General features: G+C 37.5%; 1 protein-coding gene across 9 annotated transcripts in view; it reads right to left on the bottom strand.

Annotated features, from left to right (window-relative positions):
* Window positions 1–25,239, bottom strand: part of TRPC4 (transient receptor potential cation channel subfamily C member 4) — a 212,039-nt gene that overhangs the window by 19,037 nt on the left and 167,763 nt on the right. For all 9 annotated transcript variants that reach the window (XM_060394387.1, XM_060394393.1, XM_060394392.1 and 6 more), the window contains 2 exons: window positions 17,572–17,711; window positions 7,050–7,363 (listed from right to left, as the gene is read on the bottom strand). In XM_060394387.1, coding sequence (XP_060250370.1) covers window positions 7,050–7,363; window positions 17,572–17,711 — 454 coding nt within the window. The remainder of the gene's footprint in view (window positions 1–7,049; window positions 7,364–17,571; window positions 17,712–25,239) is intronic.

Here is a 25,239-nt window from a genome sequence, read left to right as displayed (position 1 = left end):
ATTTACAATTAAAGTTGCACAGAGTAAATCCTGTAAGATGACAAGATGTCTCTGAATGCTCAGATAATCAAATTTGCTATTTTTTAATATCTCAGGGAGCATTAAAAATTTTTTTTAATTTACTCCCAAAATGGAAAAAGATGAAGAGTGTCTGAACTCAAATGAAGAATTGTTTCAGTAGGACCATTATAACACCTTGATATAATAAAAGACAACAGAATTAAGAGTCTTTGAGAAATGGTCAAAACAAGACTGTAGTTACATTGTGAAAACAAAAGCTGCTGCTGCTGCTGCTAAGTCGCTTCAGTCGTGTCCGACTTTGTGCGACCCCATAGACGGCAGCCCACCAGGCTCCACCATCCCTGGAATTCTCCAGGCAAGAATACTGGAGTGGGTTGCCATTTCCTTCTCCAGAAAACAAAAGCAAAAGGTATCTTATGCCTGGCATGGTGACTAAGGAGGCAGGATTTCAGTGGCTAAGTGCTCCAAGGAGAGCAAATTCACGTGAGGCCAGCGGTATGGGTTGACATGGAAAGATGAGTTTAAACTATCAGATCTCCTCTCTGTGAACGTTTTATAGCAAGAGAATGAGGTAGTTGTTAGAAGGCACTGAAATGACAGAAGTCACGATGTAGAACCAGGATCCCTGGAATTATGAGGAAGCCAAAGTTTTGAGACAGCATACACTAAGAAACAGAATAGAGACTAAATAAGCCAGGTAATAGTAAACCCTGAAGAGAGTAATGTGGAGTAGCTGAGTCATGTTAATATCGATTCTCAGAGTAAAAAATTCCAAGGTCCAGCTCTTGCTAAGGTCAGTCCTTGCTCTGAGAATCTAATGGATATAATCCTGTGCTGGATTCTTGTAACAAACTCCTATCACTTGATGCAATCTATGGATTTCTCATCTGGATAACCAGGATAATCCCACTAAGGATGCCTTAATTGGTGTTCAGGATTTCTTTTCTGAAATTTTTTTTACATAAACCATTTCATATGTTTAATTGTATAATAAAATTTTAATTATAGGATAGGAAATGTAATGGTTCCTTATTGAATTATTTTGCTAATGCTGTTAGACTCTCAGTGGGGCAAATTATCTTAAAGGCTTTAATGTGATCAACCTTAATCAGACCTTGTCTTGTCAGCTGGGATGTACATTGGGAAGAGTTCACCATATAGAATATATTTTTAATTTTTGAAAATGTATCATTTATTATAATTCCATCCTATTTTTAAACTGCATATGTAATTGTTTAATACAGTTGACACAAGATTTATTCACAGATTTTGTGATTCATTTTTGTACCATTTCTTTTTTTATTTATTTTTAACTGGAGGATGATTTCTTTACAATATTATATTGGTTTCTGCCATGCTTTTAAAGGACAATCAGATGTCAGATTCTAACAATATCAGGGAAAGTTTAATATAATTCACTGGCCTCAGACAAAGGCCACTAGAAGTTATTCTTTGAAAACTTTCAGAATTGACCCAAGGCCATGAGTTCTTTATTTTCAGTAGCTTTAAGGACAGATTCTAAGATTAATGACAGAGTCATTGGCTTCAATGCAAAATGATGTTGTTCTTCCTAAATAGTGTACATTCTCACTGTGAATATAAAGTATAATTCAACTGGTTTTCTCCTAACCTCAATAGCAGTTCAGAGAAAAGTTACATGAATGATATAATTAATTGTATAAAATGTTGCCACATAAACCTCATAACAGTTACTTTTCTAAATATGCAAATAAAAAAGGGATATAGAGTAAATGGATTGTAATGGTTAAATAATTCTGATTTTCTTCTACCTAAATAAGAACTCAGAGAAGGCAATGGCAACCCACTCCAGTACTCTTGCCTGGAAAATCCCATGGATGGAGGAGCCTGGTAGGCTGCAGTCCATGGGGTTGCTAGGAGTCGGGCATGACTGAGAGACTTCACTTTCACTTTTCACTTTCATGCATTGGAGAAGGCAATGGCAACCCACTTCAGTACTCTTGCCTGGAGAGTCCCAGGGACAGAGGAGCCTAGTGGGCTACTGTCTATGGGGTCGCACAGAGTCGGACACGACTGAAGCGACTTAGCAGCAGCAGCAGCAGCAGCAGCAGCAAATAAGAACTATTCAACATTAGGATATTAGCAGACTCTTTGGCAAAACATTTATTTACATATTTAATTAAAATCTGAAAACAAGAAAATTCAAAATAAGATGACATTTTATGGTTAATTCTGAATTTCATTCTTATTTTTATTTTTTCAGTTGAACGAATCAGAAGTAAGATTTGCAGAATAGTTCCACTTAACCAAAATATATGTACTTTTAGATGAATCAAGACCCTGGTATCAGGACACTGGTATTTCTTAGTTAATTTTCGTATTGCATGGATTAAAAAATCAATCTAAGTTAATATTTCAAAACCATTGTTTCCAAAACTGCTTTCATAATTATTGATAACAACATTGCCCATAAAATGATGAGCCATTAGCTACATCACATTTCAGATTGCCATTATGGGACAATATTTTCCTAATTCTATGGAAAGATAAGCACAGAAAGCCCAGGATAATGCCACACTTAATCAAAGCACAGTTAGCATGACATCTTGATTAAAGACTAAAATCTGGCAACTTCTATAGCATTTCCATCCTAAAGGTAATATTTTGTCTCTTGCTTCTTGAGGCTATCTTTCAATTCCTGAAAAAAGCTTGCTCCCCAGTTAAATACTTATAACAAAAGAAAGAGAACAAGTGGGGGGGGGGGCGGGGGGGGGGAGTCATGTATTCCACAGCTGAATTTTCCTCTATTCTTTGAGATGAAACCAATGAGGAAATATAAATGAATACAAGACATCTGACTTGTTTCATTCCTAGTTTATAAGAAATAAAATATATTAAAACAAAGTATGACCTCAGTTGGCCAGTTCCAGTTATCAGGAATGAAGCTCCAATCAACATTAATGGCTTTTTTGTTAGTGAGAAAATATCTGTCATGAAGTCCATGCCTCCGTATTCATAAGAAAGCAAGCCTCTTACCCAGAGACTATTGATTTAAAATTGTATGCAGATTACTTTCAGTGACTAAACATTTGGTGTCTTTTAGCAACATGTAGTTCTATCCACATCAGAGAGAAAACAAGCTGGAACCATTAAAGGAGTAGAAGAAGGGCCCCCCTGCTGGTGGGCAAAAGCATGGAGAGACACAGAAGGCAGATCACAGCCTGTTCCCACTGGGAGCTCACAGTCAGGAGGGGATCAGAAAGGCATCCGGAAAACGTACATCTGAGATGGGTTTTGGAATCCAGAATAAAACTTCGCCAAGTAAGAGGGCAGAACAAGAGCATTCTGAGATGAGAGAATAGTATGACATTTTTAGGGACAGCTTAACCCATTAGAAGATGTTGAAGAGTAATGTGTTATTGGGGAATCGAGAAAAGATGAAGCTAAAAAAGGAAGCCAGGGGCAGATCTCTGAGGACTCGGTATGTCAAGCTAAGCAATCTGACTGAATCCAATAAGGAACAAGAAACTACTGAGATATTTTAAATACAGGAGTGTCAAGATTTTGGTTTAGAAAGATCATGCAGGCAATGGGACAGAAGACATGTCAAGGAAGGCAGGGACCAGGGCCAGGGAACTTAGATTTAGGCAGAGGGAGTGAGCAAGGGAAGAGGGCCCGAGATGAAAAAGAGCAGGAGTGGACATTTGCAGACTGACTGTGCATGGCAGGGGTGTGGGGACAGGGGGATCTAGTTTTTGATTTAAGTATCTGGATGGGTTGTGGTAGCATTGACTAAGAAAAGGAGTTGAGGAGGAGGAAGAAAAATGTTTTGAGAGATTCTCATGAGTTTTCTTTGATTGGGTTTCGATGTTTAGGACATTTGCATGGAGAGCTGTGCAAAAGACAGTTGGATTTACAGATCTTAGGGAGAAAGGTCTGTGCTAGTGGTGTAAACTGAATACAGAAGTTGTCTCTTAGACACATAAGGCCAAATCTATCAGATGAGTTTTTGCCGAGATGCGGAACAGGGTTGAAGGATAATTAGTAAGGCAGATTAATATTGAAAAGCAATCATTGTGGGACTTCCCTGGTGGTCCAGAGGTTAAGAATCCATCTTACAAAGCAGGGGACTTGGGTTCAGTCTCTGGTTGGGAAGCTATGATCATGCATGCTATGAAGCATGGCCAAAATAAAAAGAAATCATACTAATTAACTCTTTGTAACTTTGAACAAAAATAGTTCGTTGCTCGCAGATTTACCATCTTCTCTCTGGAGAAAAATTCAGGTAGAACACCTGATTTACTGGTGTTGAATGATTTGAACCCATAATCTTTGACTGATATGCCCTTATTGGTTGCTTTTCATGGTGATAGAGAAAAGTCATTGGTCAGTATATGCTAAAATAATGCATAAGCCAAGTTATTCAACATGTTTGATTTTAGAAGAAAATTTATATTAAATATTTTGCATCAGATTCTCTAGCCATATTCTCCTAGACACATATTTAAATGAGCTCACAATATGTAAACATTTGGGGCTTCCCACGTGGCAGAGTGGTAAAGCATCTGTCGATGCAGGACATGAAGGAGACGCAAGTTTGATCCTTGGGTTGGGAAGATCCTGTGGAGAAGGAAATGGCAACCCACTCCAGTATTCTTGCCTGGAAAATTCCATGGATAGAGGAGCCTGGTGGGTTATAGTCCATGGGGTCACAGAGAGTCACACACAACCGAACGACTAAACACAAGCACACACAACACAGATTAGCATTTACCACAAAACCAGTAACGGAGCAAGCAGATTTCTGAGAATCTCATGGATCATAAATTAGGATGGGATTAGGTAGAACCCTTGTTAACTGCAGATGAATAAGATGTCTGAAAATGGGTTGGGTCTTGGAACCACAGATGTTCCCTGAATTAAAGAAGACCTGAGGAGGAAACTCAGTTCTAAGGGCTGTGTGGAAGTTTTTTTCTGGAAGACAAAGCATGGATTCAGAAGGATGTGACTGCAAATATCAACAGGGTGGTCTTAGCAAACAGTCTGTCTTGGAGCACACAGCACAGAGTAACTAGGGAGTTGTGAAAGATAGAGCATGGAAAAAGGATCTCTCTTTCCATCAGAAATCCAGGAGGCCAATCAGCAGGCAGACAACATCCAGGAACTTTGTTACAGGCAGAATTTGAGCCTAAGAAGCAGAGAGGTTGGTGGGATCTACGACTGTGAATTCCTTATCCTTATTGCCAGGGGCAGATTGCCACGTCTAGGATCATAAGTGAATGGAAAAAGACAAGTTCTGATATTAAAACTGAGACACAGTCCAAAGCCATTCATTACCGAGATGTTGCTGCAAGGGGTTTCAATGAATTGCTGCTGAACTGGTGAGAAAAGAGCAAGAGGAAGAAGACAAAGCAGGGCAAGCTGGGTGGACGGGAGAAACTGCTTAAGCTCAGGAGAATAAAGAGGCTGGAGCAAGTGATGAAGTGACAAGGTGGAGCTGCGATGACTTTTTTTCTTTATGATTCGTGGTCTGTATCAGATCTATCTCTGAATGGATTTGAGGCAGCTAAGACTGCAATGAAAACTTATGTGCAAATAATCAGATGTTGATGGATTAGAGAGGTTTTAAATACTGGGATCACAGATAAAACAAATACAGAACTGAGCCAAAAAGACTATTTTAACCAAAAGTAATTTAGTTCATGGGACGTTATTGATTTCCTCCCACTGGAGAAATTACTGCACTCTTTTAGATTACATAAAATTCTAGAATGGCCAATGAAGGGCCATTTGACTTTCAAAGGCATCTACCAAATGACCATGTGTTCATGTGATTACGGTGGAGAGGAAGATCACCTAACTTCCCAATTCATCTGCTAATTCAGTTTATCACAGTGGGAAGGAAGTAGACACAGGAATGTATTAGGGCTATGTGAGCCTGAAACGCTGTGGCCATGAACGTGTGCTGTCAGCAAGCCTGATTGTGAGAAGTACAGAAGCTTGACACCAGACAAGACGCTCATCAGCTCTAAGGACACAGAGAGTTTTATGCGCATCAGAATCATGGCCTAGGTTAGCCTGAGGTCTCTAGTTTGAATTATTTCCCCATGTTTAGACTTTGTGTTAGGGAACCTGGGAATAACAGAGACATGTGAAGGGACTTCAGTATCTGGAAAACACCTGAGCAAAGATTGAAAAGCATTTGGATTTTCTTCCATGACTGGTTTTCCATAAATTCTATCTGTTAACGTGCTTGTATGCTGTCACTAGACACAGGTTCCTTTCTACTCCACATTTTATATTTTTAAACTATATTTCTCCATTTATTTGAAGTGAAAGGGAAAGTCACTCAGTTGTGTCCGAATCTTTGAGACCTCATGGACTATACAGGAATTCTCCAGGCCAGAATACTGGAGTGGGTAGCCTTTCCCTTCTCCAGGGGATCTTCCCAACCCAGGGATCGAACCCAGGTCTCCCATGTTGCAAGCAGATTCTTTAGCAGCTGAGCCACAAGGGAAGCCCCAAAATACTAGAGTGGGTAGCCTATCCCTTCTCCAGGGGATCTTCCCAACCCAGGAATCAAACGTGGGTCTCCTACATTGCAGGTGGATTCTTCACTAACTGAGGTATCAGGGAAGCCCCTCCATTTATTTAGGTCTTCTCTAATTTCTCTCAGCAATGTTTTTGTTGCTGCTGCTGCTGCTGTTGTTGTTGTTGTTTTTGGTGGTGCCACACGACATGTGATATTTTAGTTCTCTGTCCAGGGATCGAAGCCATGGCCCCTGCTATGGAAGTATGGAGCCCTAACCACTGAACCACCAGGGAATTTTGCTCTGTTCCACCTTATAAAACAGTATACATAGCTATCTTTTATATGAGCTCATTTAAAAGAAAAGACCATTTTACTAAAACTTAGATGTAGTAGATATCTCTGTTTTCCCCACTGAGCACAGTGTTTCTTTGCAACCACTTGTCATGGTTCAATTTCAAAATGTAAATACCCTTTAAATTCTACCAACATTTCCAAGGGAAAAGTCCATGAGACTTACGTTGAAAAGGCGTTATTCTGCTTTTCACATCGTATGCCTTTGCAGCTTAACCCTTTTGTTTCTTCGTAATAGAAGTACAACTGGTTTAGGCCATTGGCAAATGCTAGCAGCACAAGGCAGTAGATGAACAGAAACTTCAAGATGTCCAGGAGCATTCTTCCCAGAGATATTTGCAGAGGTCCCAGGTGAGAATTTGCAGTGAACAGTGAGATCAGACGCAGGGAACTGAATATATTTGCAATAGCAAACAAAGCTTCAGCCACCAGCGTGGGGTGCCACATGTCCCAAGATTCACGTGGATTAAGAGCACTGTACTGGAGAAAAGAGAGAAACAAGGAGAAAATAAAATATGAAACAAACACATACATACAAATCTGTCAAGCCCAGGCCAGGATGATTTTTTTCAGGTAGCTTTAGCACTATGACCTATTGGCAGGAAGCTGATGTATTCCATGAAGGTGGCAGCACTTCTAATCTACACAAAAATAAGAAATTTACTAAAGGAACTTATAAAGGGTGAGCTTTAATCAAAGCGACCTTCCTAGTCTGTCCTTGTCATTTGTAGTCTTTGCTAATCTGTGAATTACATCTGTCCTTGATCTTTGCAATAGAACTATTAAAAAAAGAAAAGGAAAATGTTATATAGGAAAAAAACCCAACAGTTTGATTTTATATTGGGAAAAATAGAGATATCATAATAAAAAAGAAAACTACCTTATAAAGGAAAACTGCTACACTTTGAACAAAAGCAATGACTTCACTTACCATATTTGACACATTTGTCTATTCTAGAGGCATCCATGTTGGACTCAAATGACCTATAAATGAGTGGAAGTAGTGGCCGTGGACATAGTAATGATGAATGTGGGCATCACCATTAATATTTTGTATCTGTTATAGCCTAAATGTACATAAAACCTAAGTTGGAAATCACTCAGGCAGTCAATGGATTGCTGCTTTTAATATTTCACGTGTAGAAAGTGTGATATTTGTCTGAACATTCCCTAATTAGATAAAACATTTGATTTGGGAAAAAATATTTGCTACATTAAACTTTGATCAGCAATTATTTTTAAAGTATGATTAAAATGTCAGCTTTGAATTATTTTGATATCAGGCTATAGAAAGAGCACATTGAAATTTATCCCTTGTAATCTTAAAGTAGATTCGTATTCTTATCAAGAAAAGGTCATATACATGTTGAAATGCTACATTATGAACATCTATTGTTATACCTTTATAAGAACTGAACAATAAGTTACATTCTCTTTTTCATATACATCACTAAAAATGTCTAGACAATTGCATTTTTTCCCCTAATGATCATGTAGGGAAAAAAAATTACTACTCTATGAGTACCATCAGAATATTTCTATTCTTTTTATATTGCATTTTATACCAAAGACCTTTACAAATGTTAATTAATTCTCTTGAAAGTAATAGATAGTATTTTTTAAAATCTCCTTGGGGAGAAAATACCACAGAAGTTCTTGATTTTGTTCAACACTCAGATGCCTGCTTGAGTGACAATTTAAAACAATCAAGTTTGAACTAGAAGGAAATTATTTTCTATTTTTAAATCCTGATAACTCTTCTTAAGCATTTCCACACATGGCTTCAGCATAAAATAGCTAAAGACTGAGATACAGGAAAAAGAAAATAAGATTTTTGATTCATTGTAATGAGTATTAGAGTAACGGTTTGCAGTATCAAACCTCACCTAATTCTCTCCAGTTCCTTCCCGCCACCCTGTATTTTATACCACCTTTTCCTTCAAAGACTAAGATAACATTAACCCTCCTTTTCTCATTCTCTTGAAATATACACATATTTTAGTAGAGAATATCTACCCTTCTGTTGATGGCTAATCATCTCTCTCTCTTTTAACTTATATGGCTGAGGACCATACCTCAAAATGTACAAAATACTAAACAATAAGCATTCTTAAAGATGTAACTGGAAAAAAAAAAAAGAGGTAACTGTTTTCTTGGAATTTCTCACCACATTTAACACTGCAGGTCCTAGGTGCTCAAGAGACATTTTATCCCATCAAGTATTCATGCATGGAAAAATGAGGATGAAAGGAACAGATAATTATAATAAAAATGCTCTGACAGATGAACACTAACTGCTGTGGGAACAGAGAAGAGAAAATGACGCATTCTATCTGGTGCTGAGACTGGCAGTGAATAGAGATTATATGTTGTTCAAGCTCGACGGATCTTTGATGTTACTGAATCTAGTGGAGATGCCATTCCTTGTTCTAGGCATCATAGCCCTTTTGAGCTAGTAGGATGTAAAATCCATCATCTCATGGTCACTGACTCCAGCTCTGCTATTGACTTACTGTACTTTAGAACCCTTCTTAGCAAATTCTGTCAGCTGGGGCTTGCAAAATCATAAGAGGATGGTTTCCATTTTGCAAATGAGATGCTAGCTTCTGCCCCTATATAATTATCCAGGAGTGTTTCAGGGTCCAGCACTCCAGATAAATGATGAGAAACAATGCTATGTGAATATGTTCATGTTTATACCTGGTTGGGGCATCTTGAGAAAAATATTGCTGGTATTTGGGTTAAAGGAGGGCTTTCCTGGTGTCTCAGAAGGTAAAGAATCCTCCTGCAATGCGGGAGACCTGGATTCGGTCCCTGTGTTGGGAAGATTCCCCTGGAGGACGGCGTGGCAACCCACTCCAGTCTTCTTGCCTGGAGAATCCCCTGTGGACAGAGGAGCCTGATAGTCTGCAGTCCATGAGGTTGCAAAGAGTTGGACACGATTCAGTGACTAAGCACAGGGTTAAAGGATGTTTGAATGAAGACTTGGAAATTAAAGAGAGAGACTTACTGAGAGACTAAGAAATATCTCCCCAGAACCATCTGCTTACAGTCTAAGGATAGTAATACAGGGGGACCTTTGCCTCCCCAGAGAGAACTTGTTCACTTTAGAAGGTAAAGGTCTTTCTCTTTCCGTCTTTCCGTCTCCAGGGGTAATATGGGCAGCAGGCACAGCTGTACTACATAAGCTCTGAGATGCATTATTCCCCCATTGCTGTCCTGTGATACAAACTCATGTATGTGGAGGACACATCTGGCTTCTCTTCTGTTGCCCTGTGTGAGCTTGGAGCATGGGGGACCAATGTGAAGACTGTTCTGTAAGTAAAGAATTTATCTGTTCTCTGACCCAGAAACCTTGTTTCCTGTTAGCAATAAACTGAGATATAAAATTTTAGGAATTCTCTCTTGATTTCATTTTTTAAACTTTACTCTAATTTTTCTTCTGCCATTCACATCTATGTGCATTTCACTTTGGTTTTAAAGAAGGGCATTATTTTATGAAGCAATTTTAAAATTTCTTTCAAACCAAGCTATTCTGTGGCTCTGTACAGAAAAGTGGTCATTTTGCAGTGATTAAACATATTTTCCACACCTACTATTAGGAATGAAAAGATTAACTTGAATTTTAAAGTTTCCTTTGGCTTTATTTTCTAAAAATTATTCACAAGGTCTATACTCATGTTTCATCTTTGTATGTTTGCCTCCAGCCAGAGTGATGGCTCTTGTCAATCTTCTTAGCAGGCTCTGCTTCTTCACTTGCACCTTAAATATCGAGTTCACTTCTCAGACCCCTTCTCTTCTTATTCTTTCTACTCTCCCTGGAAACTTTCTGTGATTTCAGTTGTCACTTATATCCTAATAACTCCCCATTCCTCATCTCCAGCCCAGAAGTTGCACTTACATTCGTATTTTACATTCTCTTGCCTCTTGACATTTTCTCTTAAATATCTCATGGGTGTCTCAAACTCACAGGTCAGAATTGAAACTCATCCTCTTTTCATCCTCAAACACCTTCACAATTCATGCTTTTTCATCTCAGTGGATGGCAGCAAATTACCTAAGGCAGCATTTGAGGTTGATCCTAGAGTCCTTCCTAGCAAACTCCCAGCCTTTGAAACCAAAGTCTTATATATGTCCTTATTCCGTCTTATATATGTCCTTATTCCTCTACATTGGTATCCTCACTGTTAAAAAAGTTTCCTACAAAAGGAACTTTTGTAGGAAATTTACTTCTGTAGGAAATCTATTCCCTACAGAAATGATTATAATAGCCTTCTAACTCTTGTCTCTGCCTTGAATCTTGTCCCTACAATCATTTATTTCCTCCAGATCATCTTTTAAAAGGACCAATCAGGCAATCTGGCTTAATGTTTTTGAATGACGCCAATGTCCTCATGATGAAATTCCATTTCCCAACATGTCACGTGAAGCCTCTGGAATCTGAGACTTGACTTCCTTTTGAGATTGACTTTCCATTTGTACCCAATTAGGTGCTTACTGCTCTGGCTCAAACCTTCAATTCTGGCCATTCTCCAAACTACCCTCACATTCTCACCAAAATGCCTTTCTATGAATCCTGGACCCTTTGTCTAAAAAAATGGGTTTGAATTCTAATTATTTTGATTCTTTGGCTACTAATCACTTATCAAATATGTGTTGAGTGCATACTCTGTGTCAGGCAATATCTTCAGGGTTCACAGTGGTAATCGAACAAGCTATAACTCATGCCATGCAGGCTTACAATACAGTGAAGAAGACAGATATTAAATAGGCAGTGCTTTCTTTCCTTTGAGAAGGTCTCTTGTACTGCAGATGAGTGGACACTAGGGTCCTGCTGACCAGAGCTGGCAATTCCATGTTAGAGAGAAATCAAGAGATATGTACACACTTTTAGCTCTTTGAGGACCAGAAATTCCTGTTTTCTTTTTTCTCTCATGGATTTGCTTATAAATTATAAACCTACCATAGTTTGACTTTGCCTTAAGCCTCAGTTTATATTTAGATTCTTTGTAAGGAAATTGCTCCTATGCAGACCCAGAAAACAGAATATTTACCTTTGAGTTCCTTGTCAGATTTCCATTTCAGGAGCTTTGTCTAATGTGTTTTTGGTTCTGGACATCTAATAGAGTGTTTTATATGTGACAGAAGTTCAAAAAGCATTTTCGGGTGGAGAATCATAGATATATTCTAAAGTATGATTGTTAGAAAAGATGGATCATTTGTAGAAATGTGAGCATCTTAATATAGCTGGGTTGCAGAGGCTTTGGGAATAGTGATAAGAGAAAGCTGAAGCCAGATCATGAACACCTTAGCAGAATTGTTAGGAGAGGAAGACGGATTGCATCATAATAGTGGGTCCTAAGTTCCTTGGGTATAGGAAAAGTTCATCTTTATATTCTCTAGAGCCTGATGCATACTCATAAAAGTCAAGTATTCAAAATGAATAATAATTAAGTTGAGGCAAAGTGAAAACATTTGTCCTACAAAATTAAACAGAAAATGTATGCTGGTTTTAATGCTTGATTTGTAAGGTGAAAACGTTTCCCCTCCTACAAATTGGTTAGATAATTAAGAAGTGGAAGACAATAGGAAGGCGTATGATTTTCTCCTGTGGTAGATAATACTATACAACTCATATTTAAATATCTACAGCTCTCTGTCATAAAACTAAAGAATATTTAGAAAAATTCATGATTTGGAGAATTCATTACAGTTGTAACATTTGTGAAATGGAAACATTAGCCTTCTTTCTAGCTGAAAAGAAGAGGGACAAATGAGGTAAATACTATTTAGAAGAATGGTGCTATGAAAAATTCCAGCAAGATCATTAAAAGAAATGTTCTTATTCCTAATCATTTTGATTTCTGAAAATATTATTTACACAGTGGACGAGGCATAGGATTGCAATCATTTCTGAAAAATGACAGAAGATAGACATAAGAGACAAGCTATACATAGGAAAAGGGACTAGGTAATATTTAGGAGAAAACGATATCTAATGAAGATAAGCTAACATTTTCCAAGGGTGTCCAGGCAACAAGTTCTAGATTGACTTAACATTTTATACATGGTGAGAACAAGAAATGATTGACAAACCTTCTCCTTCAAAAATTAAAAGCAAATTTTAAAAAGCTACAACCCGTAAGCTGTGAAATGCTAATGAATCAAGGCATTTAAGGCAGAACCACAAAGCCTTGTGGGGAAGGAGAATCCTAAAGTCACATGAATTTCAGCGTTCTCTTTGTATAATCTAATGCTGTTTCATTTTAATCAAAATAAAAAACAACTGAGTGCTTAAATTAAACTCAATTATATGGCATTAAATGTGTTTATTAATGAGATCCTCTCAAAACATTGTCTGGAATTTGATTACTCCTGTCATCTTACAGAGAAGAATGGTGGGTGAGGCATAGGTTCAGTTTAGTTCAGTTCAGTCGCTCAGTCATGTCCGACTCTTTGTGACCCCATGAATTACAGGGCACCAGGCCTCCCTGTCCATCACCAACTCCTGGAGTTCACTCAAACTAATGTCCTTCGAGTCGGTGATGCCATCCAACCATCTCATTCTCTGTCGTCCCCTTCTCCTCCCTCCCAGCATCAGAGTCTTTTCCAATGAGTCAACTCTTCGCATGAGGTGGCCAAAGTATTGGTGTTTCAGCTTCAGCATCAGTCCTTCCAAAGAACATACAGGACTGATCTCTTTTAGAATGGACTGGTTGGATCTCCTTGCAGTCCAAGGGACTCTCAAGAGTCTTCTCCAACACCACAGTTCACAAGCATCAATTCTTTGGTGCTCAGCTTTCTTCACAGTTCAACTCTCACATCCATACATGACCACTGGAAATACCATAGCCTTGGCTAGACGGACCTTAGCAAAGTAATGTCTCTGCTTTTTAATATGCTATCTAGGTTGGTCATAAACTTGTCCCAAATCACACTGGTAGAAAGTGGTACAGGCAGTAGTCATACCAAGTACGAATCAGAGCCCAGATCACAGCTTTGGCCAAAAGGACCCTTTTGTATGTTAAAAAAAAAAAATCTCCAGGAGGATAAATTGCAAAACGATGAACCAAATAAGAATGGCCCTTCTGCTAGACCATGAGGTTCTCTCCCTACAGACCAGTTACAGAAGGATCTCCCTCTTGAAGGACTGATAGTTCATTTGTTCTGGATCCATCACTTGACCCAGATGACCAAGGGTTAGATTTTTGCTACCATTTATGCACCCATATCAGAAGACAGAACCTGGGCAATTCCACGTTATAACCTCTTGGTCATTTTGCCTGCACCATCAGAAGTGAACTATTTACTGGGGAGCAGCATCAAGACCATCCTGGGATCCCACCTATGATCCTAGCCTTCATAATAACAAATCACGTGTCTTGTGGATCTTACCTCCTTTTTTTTTTTTTTTTCCTAAAGCCAACCTTCTAATAACTTCTCCTGTGTCCACTATTCTACTTCAGGTAATCATCATCATTTGACTCATTCCGTTTCAGCATCATTAATGGTTCCTCTTTATCTTAGGATTCAAACCGTATAGGATGATCTAGAAAGTCCTTCCCATCCTCACCCTGCCCCAGTTCCCTGGACCATCCCTCTGAATTAGTGACCTCCTTTATACTCTCAGACTCATGCATGTTGTGTCTCTTCTCCCACGGACATTTATGAATGTTCATGGACACAATACATGCTCACTCACTCTGTCCTCTAAATCATTTCAAGACACTGCCAGCCAAATTTAGTTCCTTCCATGATGCCACCAAGGTCCCTGTGGTAGACCTATCACACTGTAAGGTCTTCATGTGCATTTCTCTTTCCTTTCTGTGAACTGCTTGAAGGCAGGGGCTGTATCACCAGTGTCTTTGCATTCTCAACAAATAGATGGAAAGCCAGTTTCTTAATGTGACTCCATAAATTCTCATTGCTTGATTCACAAAATGACTGTTTGCCTCATTTATGGCAGTCTATTTTTGTGCAGAAATAACGCTTCTTTTCCTGAAATCGTAAATTATGTTATTAAAAATCAGCATGAGAAAATGAATGATAGAACAAAAGATGATAAAGAAGGCTGAGTCGCCAAATCAGCATGACATCACAGCCTCCAAAGTCAGTGCTTTTTGCTATTATCATCATTTAAAAGAGAATACAATTGAGGCCCACATGAAACATCTTGCCCAAAATCAGACAGTTTGCAAGTGGTAAAGGCAAGTGTGAATTCATACATGAAACTCTTTTTCAACTAAAATAAAGCAAATGACACAATAAAGACATTGCAAGAGGCAAGTCCACTGGACTCAGGGTACATGAAGGAGGAGGAAACAGCAGTAGAAGAGAAAGGAGAGAACTAATCATGCATGGTTACCAGCATTTTAAATACATTGATCGACTCATGTTTTTCTCATATTAATGGTGTAAGGCAGAAATTCCTTCTTTTATAGGTGAAGCACAGAGAGGTGAAAAAACAGGTCCAAGTTCACATAACTAGTAAGGGATGGGAGAAAACTGAGCCCAGGAAACCCAGGCCTAAAGTGCAGCCATTTAAAAACTATCCAGGAAATCAGGTTTGGGGCACACAAATTAGTCATTCAGAAATAACTTCTCATCATTTATGTTTATAATCCTAGCTGAACTCCTATGACCAAAGTGCATAAGCAATCCATATATTTTCCAAAGAGTTCATCTGAGGTTATTTCTATGTACTTTTCCATCTTTTTTTCCTTTTCTTTTCTTTCTTCTTCATCATTTGGGATGAGCTGATTTTTTTTTTTTTCTTTTAGCCATGTGAAGCATGCAGGATCTTAGTTTCCCTGTCAGAGACTGAACTCATGCCCCCTGCTTTGGAAGTGTGGAGTCTTAATCACTGGACCACCAGGGTAGTCCCGTGTTGAATTTTTAACATAAATTTTCCCATTTACAGTATAATGAACAATGTTTATATTTTAGTGTGAAAACAGATATTCCACATAAAGAATTTACCTCATTTTATGAAAATTCAAATCCAGTTATCTGAAACCACTGAGGCCCCAAATACACAGGTGTTCATTAATTTATATAATTGTATGTAGTATATACCAGAGTTCTTATATATAAAATATATATGTATTATAAGTGAATACCATATAAATGAGATCTATAAAATGTTTCTTAATATAAATATTATATGATAGAGTTTCCTTTTGGCATCAAACCCATATTTCTTTGAGCTGCTAAATAGAATTTTTCAGCCTAGGGCTATTCATGATGTCTTCTTTAGACCATTTACTTCAAAATTAGCTGATGTATTTGCAATAAATGCAAATTTAGGCCCCTGCCTAATACTCCTGATCCATGGGAATTGAGAAAAGGGATCTGTTTTAGCAAGCTCTTCAGGTGATTCTTAGTACCTGAAAGTATGAGAAGAATTGATATGTACAACTAGAATTTTATAACTGTACGTGGTCACAACAAAACAGATATATTACTTTTTGGGAGAAAGATGTCCAAAACCACTTTATAGATATACTTAAGCATCATGACAGAGGAAAGAAGAATTGGGAAGATATGCACTTCAAAATGGATATCCATCTCCTACACAGATGCAAAACTTCCTTGGTTAACACAATATTTTCTGTCATCTTCAGAAAGTCCCAAGGTAATTTGTTCTTAATGCAGATAGAAAAAAATGATCAAATCATTTCCATTCTTAAAACATAGCTAGTTTTCCATGAAATTGGCAGAAAACATTTTTTTTTCTGAATGTTTTGTTGACTGCTGGAAACATTTTAATTGAACAATTCAGGAAATGACTTTGGGCAATTTCGACCCTGTTACAGTTGAACGTTTCAGGAGCTGACTTAGAACTAAACTAAATGAATGAGAGTTCACTTTTGTTTTAGCATTTCCTAGCTCAGATCATTAGATCGCATGAATTATTCATGTACAGCCCAATTAAACACTTTATGTTTTCCTAATTCACTCATCATTTTGACACACATTTTTTTAAAAAGGAAGAGAAAAGGAAGGAGTGAATGGAAAGGCAGGAAGGAGGACACGATCATACTTTGGTTTAAAAAACATCCCCCAAAGTACAGAATAATCTCAGTTGTCACTGCAGAACAAAAACATTTTATGTAAATTATGTGGTTTGGGATGAGATTGATGCTGTATGAAATGCGGGGGAGGAAGGGGTGTGTGAGATTTCAGCACTGTCATGTTGAATGGGGTGAGGAGAAAGAATTATATTCTGCTCCAATTATATCAAGCTATATTAGTTTAAACTGAAATGATAATTTCAATGCTTTAAGAGAGTAATATTTTGATCTGTCTGTGTAATTTTATCAGTTAGTTATAACTGATAAAAATAGATTCTCGTTGCAAAAGTTTGAACAGTGTTTGAGGTAGAATTTCATTAGAAATGGAAAAGATTAGAATTGAGAGCAGCTATTGTGAATCACTTTTAGGCATCATTCAATTTAGATACCAGAAAATTGGGTGACAATTTCTAAATGTCTATTAAAATTTGTTTTACAAGTATAAGCTGTGCATTATCTATATATTTTATTCCTATGTCTCAGGAAAGTCGTGAGATGATGAATTTCACATACAGGTAATGCCCTAGGCAGCATTGTTAATAAAAGTAATAACAATGGAATATTATCAATACTTAACATAACTTTTGCTTTACCAATAACGTAAATTATAATTACCTTTACAAATGCAACGATTTTCAAGGAGATTGTTGCTAGGTATAAGGAGTTCATCACAAAATCCATTAAATTCCACCAATCATGGATGTAATCTTGAAGTCCACCATCCCACATTTGTTTAATCTCTCCCCATATAAAACCTGCAGTTATAGAAAGATTCATGTAAGAGTGGTTTTTCAATCAAATCATTATAAACAAAGATACATAATTAGGAATTAGAGAATCTTGGAACTTCAGGAGACTATATAGTCACTCTAATACAACACCTATTTTTATAGGTAATAATAATTGAGTCCCAGTCAGATTATAAAACTTTCAGGATTCTTAGCTAATTTGTAGAGAATTCTCTTGAGGCAGCTTCACTTTCTTTTTATTCATTTGATAAATTCAGAAGGTTGTGAAAATTTGAATCAAACTGGGATTCCTCTTTACCTCTATATCTTTCTCATGGAAAGTATAATGGTCATTTATAAACAGATACTTAAAGACATTTTTCCTCCCAAGCCAAAATGACTCAAAGATTTATGAAAAAACTGTTTGTAGTGAATGTATGTGTGCTCAGCCGGTCTGCCTCTTTGCAGTCCTGTGGACTGCCCACCAGACTCTTCTGTTCATAGGATTTCCCAAGCAAACTCCAGGGAGATTCTCCAACCCAGGGGCTGAACTTGCATCTCCTATATCTACTGAACATAACTGGCTTAATACCACTGACCAGGATACTTTGTTGTGCTTTTGTAAGCAGTTAGCACCTGCAGAGATCTGACTTTCAATTCTGTTCAAAAAGCGATTATAACATTCATACTTCTAACAATAGCTCTAAAGCTATATCGAGAGAAAATAAAAATCCCTTTCCTTTGATTATGGTCATGTTTTTAATAGGAAATATTTTATTTTTGAATATTATAAATTACTTATATCACTGTATATCTTTATTCTATCTCCAGAATATTATTAAAATTTTATAAACCTATTTTTAGAGCCTAATAATGAGAAGGGAAAATATGAAGATATCTAGAATCAGGAAATATGAAAAGGATAAATATGATTTTTAAACTACATTGAAACAAGAAAACAACTAGACTCTTTCATGATAATGATAGTTTGATACAAATGTGGGTAGCACAGAGTTTATATCTGTCCTACACTAAAAGTAAGAAAGTCATATAAATATAGAATCATATTTTTTCATGAATCTGTCAGAGAGGTGAGAAACCAGGGAGCCTATATTTCAAAGAAAACAGTTGCTGCAAAGAGAGTGACAAGGAGAGCATTAGCTTCCCTGGGTCAGGTGGCAGGGTGAGAGACACTGGCAGCATATCCACACAAGAGATTAAGACAAGTTCAGAAAACCTTCTTAAACAAATTTCTAAAAGCTGAGCATGAGCTACTGAGAGAGGACAGAATCCCTGGGACACAGATACGAGGAGAGTGTCCACTCAGTTGTAAGCTAATTTCCATAGATCCTGACACTGCTCAAGAACCTGGTTCTGGGAGGAAGCACAAAGCTTTATCTAGGCTCCTGCACCCCAAGAAGCAGAACACATCGGTCCTCTGGGAGAAGCAGGAAATAGAACTGGGACTAAGATTTATACCAATATCCTTAGATGCTTCCTACCAATGGGAGAAGGTTGGGACCACCATGACAAGGAAGGTTTGGATCATTGAGATGCTCCCTGATGCCCAGGCATAGGCTTACCTAAGTCTGACCCTAGATCTGGAAAACAGACAGGCTTTCTGCTTCACATCACCAGGCTGATAACCACCAGTAAGTAGCAGAAGCTGACAACCACTACACACACACAGAAGTCGCTCAGTTATGTCCAACTCTTTGCGACGCCATGGATTGTAGCCCACCAGGCTCCTCAGTCCATGGGATTTTCCAGGCATGAATATTGGAGTGGGTTGCCGTTTCCTTCTCCAGGAGATCTTCCTGACCCAGGGATCGAACCTGGGTCTCCCGCACTGTAGGCAGACACTTTACCGTCTGAGCTACCAGGGAAGTCCACCACTAGAGGATCACAAATACCTGGACATAATCTCCCTCAGAGGCACAGGTGCTGGAGGAAGACCAGAAGCTGGGGTGGAGCAGGAATTCTGAGAATAATTATCTCTCTCAACTGTTTTATCTGTTCAGGCTGCTATAACAAAGCACTCCAGACAAGCTGTCTTATAAACAACAAAAATTTACTTCTCATAGTTCTGGGGGCTACAATCTAAGGTCAGAGTGTCAGGGTTAGGCTCTGGTGAGAGTCCTGTTTCATGTCGTACACTTCTGACCTCTCTTTGTGTCCTCACTTGGCAGAAAGACAGTGAGCTAACTGGTCTTTTCTTCTAAGGGCACTAATCCCATTTGTGAGGACTCCACCCTCATGTCCCAGGTGCTTCCCAAAGGCTCCACCTCCAAAAACCATCACATTGTGGGATAGGATTTCAATGTGTGAATTGAGGTTGTTGTTGTTTAGTTACTAAGTCATGTCTGACTCTTTTGTGACCCCATGGACTGTAGCCCACGAGGGTACTCTGTCCATGGGATTTCCCAGGCAGAATACCGCAGTGGGTTGCCGTTCCTTCTCCAGGGGATCTTCCTGACCTAGGGATCATACCCAGGCCTCTTGTGTTAGCAGGCAGATTATTTACCACTGAGCCACCTGGGAAGCCCATGAATTGGAGAGAGGGGTACAAAGACTTGCAGTGGTGGCCTGAAACTGATTGCAGCAACAATGAAACACAAATCCAGCTCAGCTTCTGACTCTACCGCCTCAAATTCCTGCACTGATGTCCTAACAGAAGAGGCATATCCATTTTCAGGCATAAATGCTATACACTTCTGTCCAGCCTTCTACATAGGTATAAATAAATACCCTAACAAAATACATGCACATGTACACACACATACAAGCACATGCACACTGTGATACAGCATACTCAACCTGTTCAAAAAAAGATAGAGAAAAAATATTAAAGGCATCAGGGAAAGGGATTTGGTGGAAATAAAGGACACATTGCATATAAAGGAAAAAATATAGGACTGATATCAAATGGATCGTCTGAAACCACACAGAATGACATCATTAAAGTGCTGAAAAGAAAAAGAAGTCAATCCAGAATTCTACACACAGCATAGATACCTCTAATAAATAAAGGAGAATGAAAAACTTGTTTCAGACAATCAGAAATTCAGACAGAGACCCATGCTCCAAGAAATGCTAAAGAGTTATTTTTTAAAGCATAACATAACTGATAGACATTTAGGCTTATAAAAAGAAATGAAGATCTCTACTCAGAAATTACTAAAATGAAAATCAATGTAAAAGGTGTTTTTCTTATTTTGAATTGCTCTAACAGATAATTGACTGCTCAAGGCAAAACAAAAATCGTAGCACTGTGCTGTGGTTTATGACATAGGTAAAACACATGACAATAGCGCAGAAGACAAGAAAGAGGAGTGAGAAACACAGAAGCACAACGTTCTGATACTACATGTAAAGCAAAATATTATTTGAAGTTAGTAAGTAAGTAAGTGAATGAAATCGCTCAGTCGTGTCCGACTCTTTGTGACCCCATGGACTGTAGCCTACCAGGCATCTCCGTCCATGGGATTCTCCAGGCAAGAATACTGGAGTGGGTTACAATTTCCTTCTCCAGGGGATCTTCCCAACCCAGGGATCAAACCCGGGTCTCCTGCATTGGAGGCAGATGCTTTAACCTCTGAGCCACCAGGGAGGATTTGAAGTTAGACTGTAACAAATTAAATTTTATGTCGTAAATCCTAATGCATTATCTCAAAATATGTTTAAATGCATAAATGCAGAGTCAAAAATATAAATAAATATGGTGTTATAAAATGCAATCCAAGAACAGGCAGAAAAAAAAAGGAAAATTACAACAGATGGGGCAAATAGGAAAAACAATGGGGTAGATTTTAAATCTACCAATATTAAAAACTGCATTGAATGAAAGATAAAGTCTAAACACGCTTTTAAAAGTGATGGGTGAATAGGATAAAAGTGCAAAACATAACTGCATGACAATCCTTCAACAGGCCAAACATAAATGAATAACAATGATACCATGGAATGCTAATCAAAAAAGCTTGAATGGCTATATTAATGCAAGACTAGATATATTTCAGAAGAAGTATTACTATGTATTACAGGAATGAAACATAAGGATAAAAAGGTCAAATCTCTGAGAAGATAGATCAGTCCTAAATATAAATGCAGCTGACAAAATAACCTGATAATGCAAGATGCCATAGAACTTAAATACAAATAAAGGTTCAGTTATAGTTAGAGACTTAACCATTCCTCTCTAAAAGTACACGAACCAGTAGGAGGAAGTTTAGTAAGAATATAGAAGTTCCAGAAAGCTGGTACTGATGAACCTATTTGCAAGGCAGGAATAGAGATGCAGAGGTAGAGAATGGATTCGTGGACGCAGCAGTGGGGAGGGAAAGGTGGGGTGAATTGGGAGAGTAGCATAGACATATAAACACATTTACCATGTGTAAAACAGATAGCTAGTGGGAAGCTGCTGTATAGCACAGGGGAGTTCAGCTGAGTGCTCTGTGCTGACCTAGAGGTTGGGATGGGGGTGGGGCTTACAAAGGAAGGGATATATGTATACATGTGACTGATTCATGTTGTTGTACAGCAGAAACTAATACAACATCGCAAAACTACTATATCCAGTTAAAAAATAAAGAAAGAATATAGAAATTCTGAACAACACTGCTGCTGCTGCTGCTAAGTCGCTTCAGTCGTGTCCAACTCTGTGCGACCCCATAGACGGCAGCCCAGCAGGCTCCCCCGTTCTCTAGGCAAGAACACTGGAGTGGGTTGCCATTTCCTTCTCCACTGAACAACACTATCAACAGTCTAATAGCAGAAGTCACATTTTTTTTTTTTCCAAGTGCACACGGAGCATTCACCAAGACAGACTATATAACTTCAACATATTTATACATTTGCAATGTTTAAATATTTACTGTTTAAAAGAGATGGACGAATAGGATAAAAGTGCAAAAAACAGCTGCATGACAATCCTTTGACAGGCCATAGTAAAGAACAAATCAATAATAAATTGTATCTTGAATCCAAATATTTTGCAGCTAAATAATATGCTTCTGATAACTTTTGGGCAAAGGGAAATTTACAGAATGATTAGAAAATATTTTGAAATGATTACAAATGAAAATACAACTAAAAATTCTGTGATGCAGTTAACACAGTACTTAGAGTAGAATGCTTAATTAGAGAACAGTAAAGGTCTCAAATCAATGATCTCAGCTTTAACTGTGACACTATGAAAAGAAGAGCAAATTAAACCCAAATCAGGCAGAAGGAAGAACATTAAAAAATAATAATAATAAGAGCAGAAATCAATACATTTTAAAATATAAAACTTGAGAAAATCAATGAAAACAGAATCTAGTTCTTTGAAATGGTCAATAAAATTGAAAAAATTCTAGCTAGAACTAATCAAGAAAAAAGAGAGAAGAGATGATCAATATAAGAAATGAAAGATGGGAATGAATATAGATCTTACCGACTTTATAAGGATAACAAGTGAATAAAGGGAACAAATTGATACTCATAAATTTCACAACATAAATGAATTGGACATTTTCCCTCAAAGACAAAACCTACCTAACTCACAAAAGAGGACATAGAATAACCTGAGTTGTCCTATATTCATTAAAGCAAATGAATTCATAGTTAAAAACCCTCCAACAAAGAAAAATTCAGGTCTAGTTTTTCATGGTGATTCTACCAAATATTTGAGAAAGAAATAATGCCAGTGCTAATGAAATACAAAATTACAAGGAAAAAGATGTTTAAAGTATGTATTATTCTGATAAAAATATATACAAAGAAAACTATGCACTAATAATCCTTATGAATATGTACAAAATCCTCAACAAATATTAGTAAATTAAATATAGTAACATATAAAACTGATAACAAGTCATGACCAAATGCATTTTTCCTAAAAATGCAAGGTTGTTTCAATATTTAAGAATCAATCAATGTAATTTATCACATCAATAGATTTTTGGGGAAAAAATATTTTCATTAGATGCAATAAATCTTTACAATAGGTTCAGTAAATTCATTTGACCAAATTCAACATTCATTCATGACAAAAGGTTTCTGTAAAGTATGACTAGAAGGAAATTGTCTTGATTTGATAAAGTACATGTATAACAATCTAAACTACCATCATACTTTGTAAAAAGTCAGAAAATAAATTATTTAGGCTTTGCAGTGGTTGGATAGCATTACTGACATGAACTTGGACAACTTCCGGGAGTTAATGAAGGATGGGGAAGCCTGGTGTGCTGTTCACGGAGTCGCAAAGAGTCAGACAAAACTTAGCAACTGAGCAACAGCAACAATAAATGAATTCGTGTGGCTTTGTTATAATGAAACTATTTATAAAAACTAGCAAAGGGCCAAATTTGGCTTGCTGGGCCATACTTTGTCCTATATGGTGATTGTGCTGGTACTATATGAGTGTATGTGTTTGTCAACATTTGTCAACATATCTGTGCCCTAAGGGGAGAAAAAAAAACTGAGATGAAGTAGCGGTACAATTTAATGTTAAGGCAGCAAAAATTATGAGAGATTGATTAAAAATAAAGAAATTGTGATATATTGCTGATAGATGTGTTTGTGAAAATTTTTACAATGAAACTTTGAAAGAAAAGTATATTAGACTTGATGCTAATAAATTATTTAGTGAAAAACTTGCAATATTTTAGTATTAATAAAGTTTTATTGTTAAATTTTATCACATTTAAATTAAGAACCCAGATAAGAATTGATTTCAATTAATTACAGAGTGCATTTTAGAATCTGCTATAAACCTTTGCTTTATTCTAGATTTGTTGTTTATATCTTCCTTTTGAGGTTTCTTTCATAAATAAATCTCTCTGGAGAACTAGATATGGTTGAGCATAACTGGGGAGGTGATAATGATCACATCCTCCTTCTGAAGAAAGGAATGTATCATATCTGAAAATGATGTGATGCACGTACTGATTTTAGAGCTTGTGGGAAACTTACAATTTATATTATCCAATGAGGAAATGAGGAAAAATGCTCAGTACCCTTGGAAAAACTCTCCCTTCCCACATTCGTGGTGCTTTTTCCTACTAAACCCAAGTACAGTCTGAGAATCCAGCATGCAACTGCAAAGTACCTAACAGAACCAAGACCCCAAAAGGCCATGTGACTAAAGCTACTTAATGGGAAAACCAGAACTGGACCTGTTTCCTTAGGCAGTGCTCGTAGAGTTTTCACAATGGAGTTTCTTTGTTTTGCTTTGTTCAAAACTTTGCCAGTTCCCAGAGATGAGCCATATAAGCACTGCAATCTTTGAACAAATAGTTCAAGACAACTTTCCTCAGAAGCGCAATGATATTAATAGGTGAGTGAGGCTCAGCTCAACTAGTGATCAGCTTTGTAATCTTAGCCAGAAGCTCCATATCTCTAGATTTCAGTTATCTCACTTCTAAAAATGAAAGGTTTGGATTATCACAGAATTCTATGGACAGAATCCTACACGAAGTATAATTCTACCTTAATGGTATAAATAAGCCAGACTCTACTCTTCCTGTTTGAATTATCATAATCCTATGAAAATCAGTCATCACAATAGATGCTA

Source organism: Ovis aries, chromosome 10 (genome assembly GCF_016772045.2).
Source record: "Ovis aries strain OAR_USU_Benz2616 breed Rambouillet chromosome 10, ARS-UI_Ramb_v3.0, whole genome shotgun sequence".
Lineage (NCBI taxonomy): Eukaryota > Metazoa > Chordata > Mammalia > Artiodactyla > Bovidae > Ovis > Ovis aries.
The sequence above is the reverse complement of the archived record's forward strand: the minus strand, read 5'-3'. Positions and strand labels throughout refer to the sequence as shown.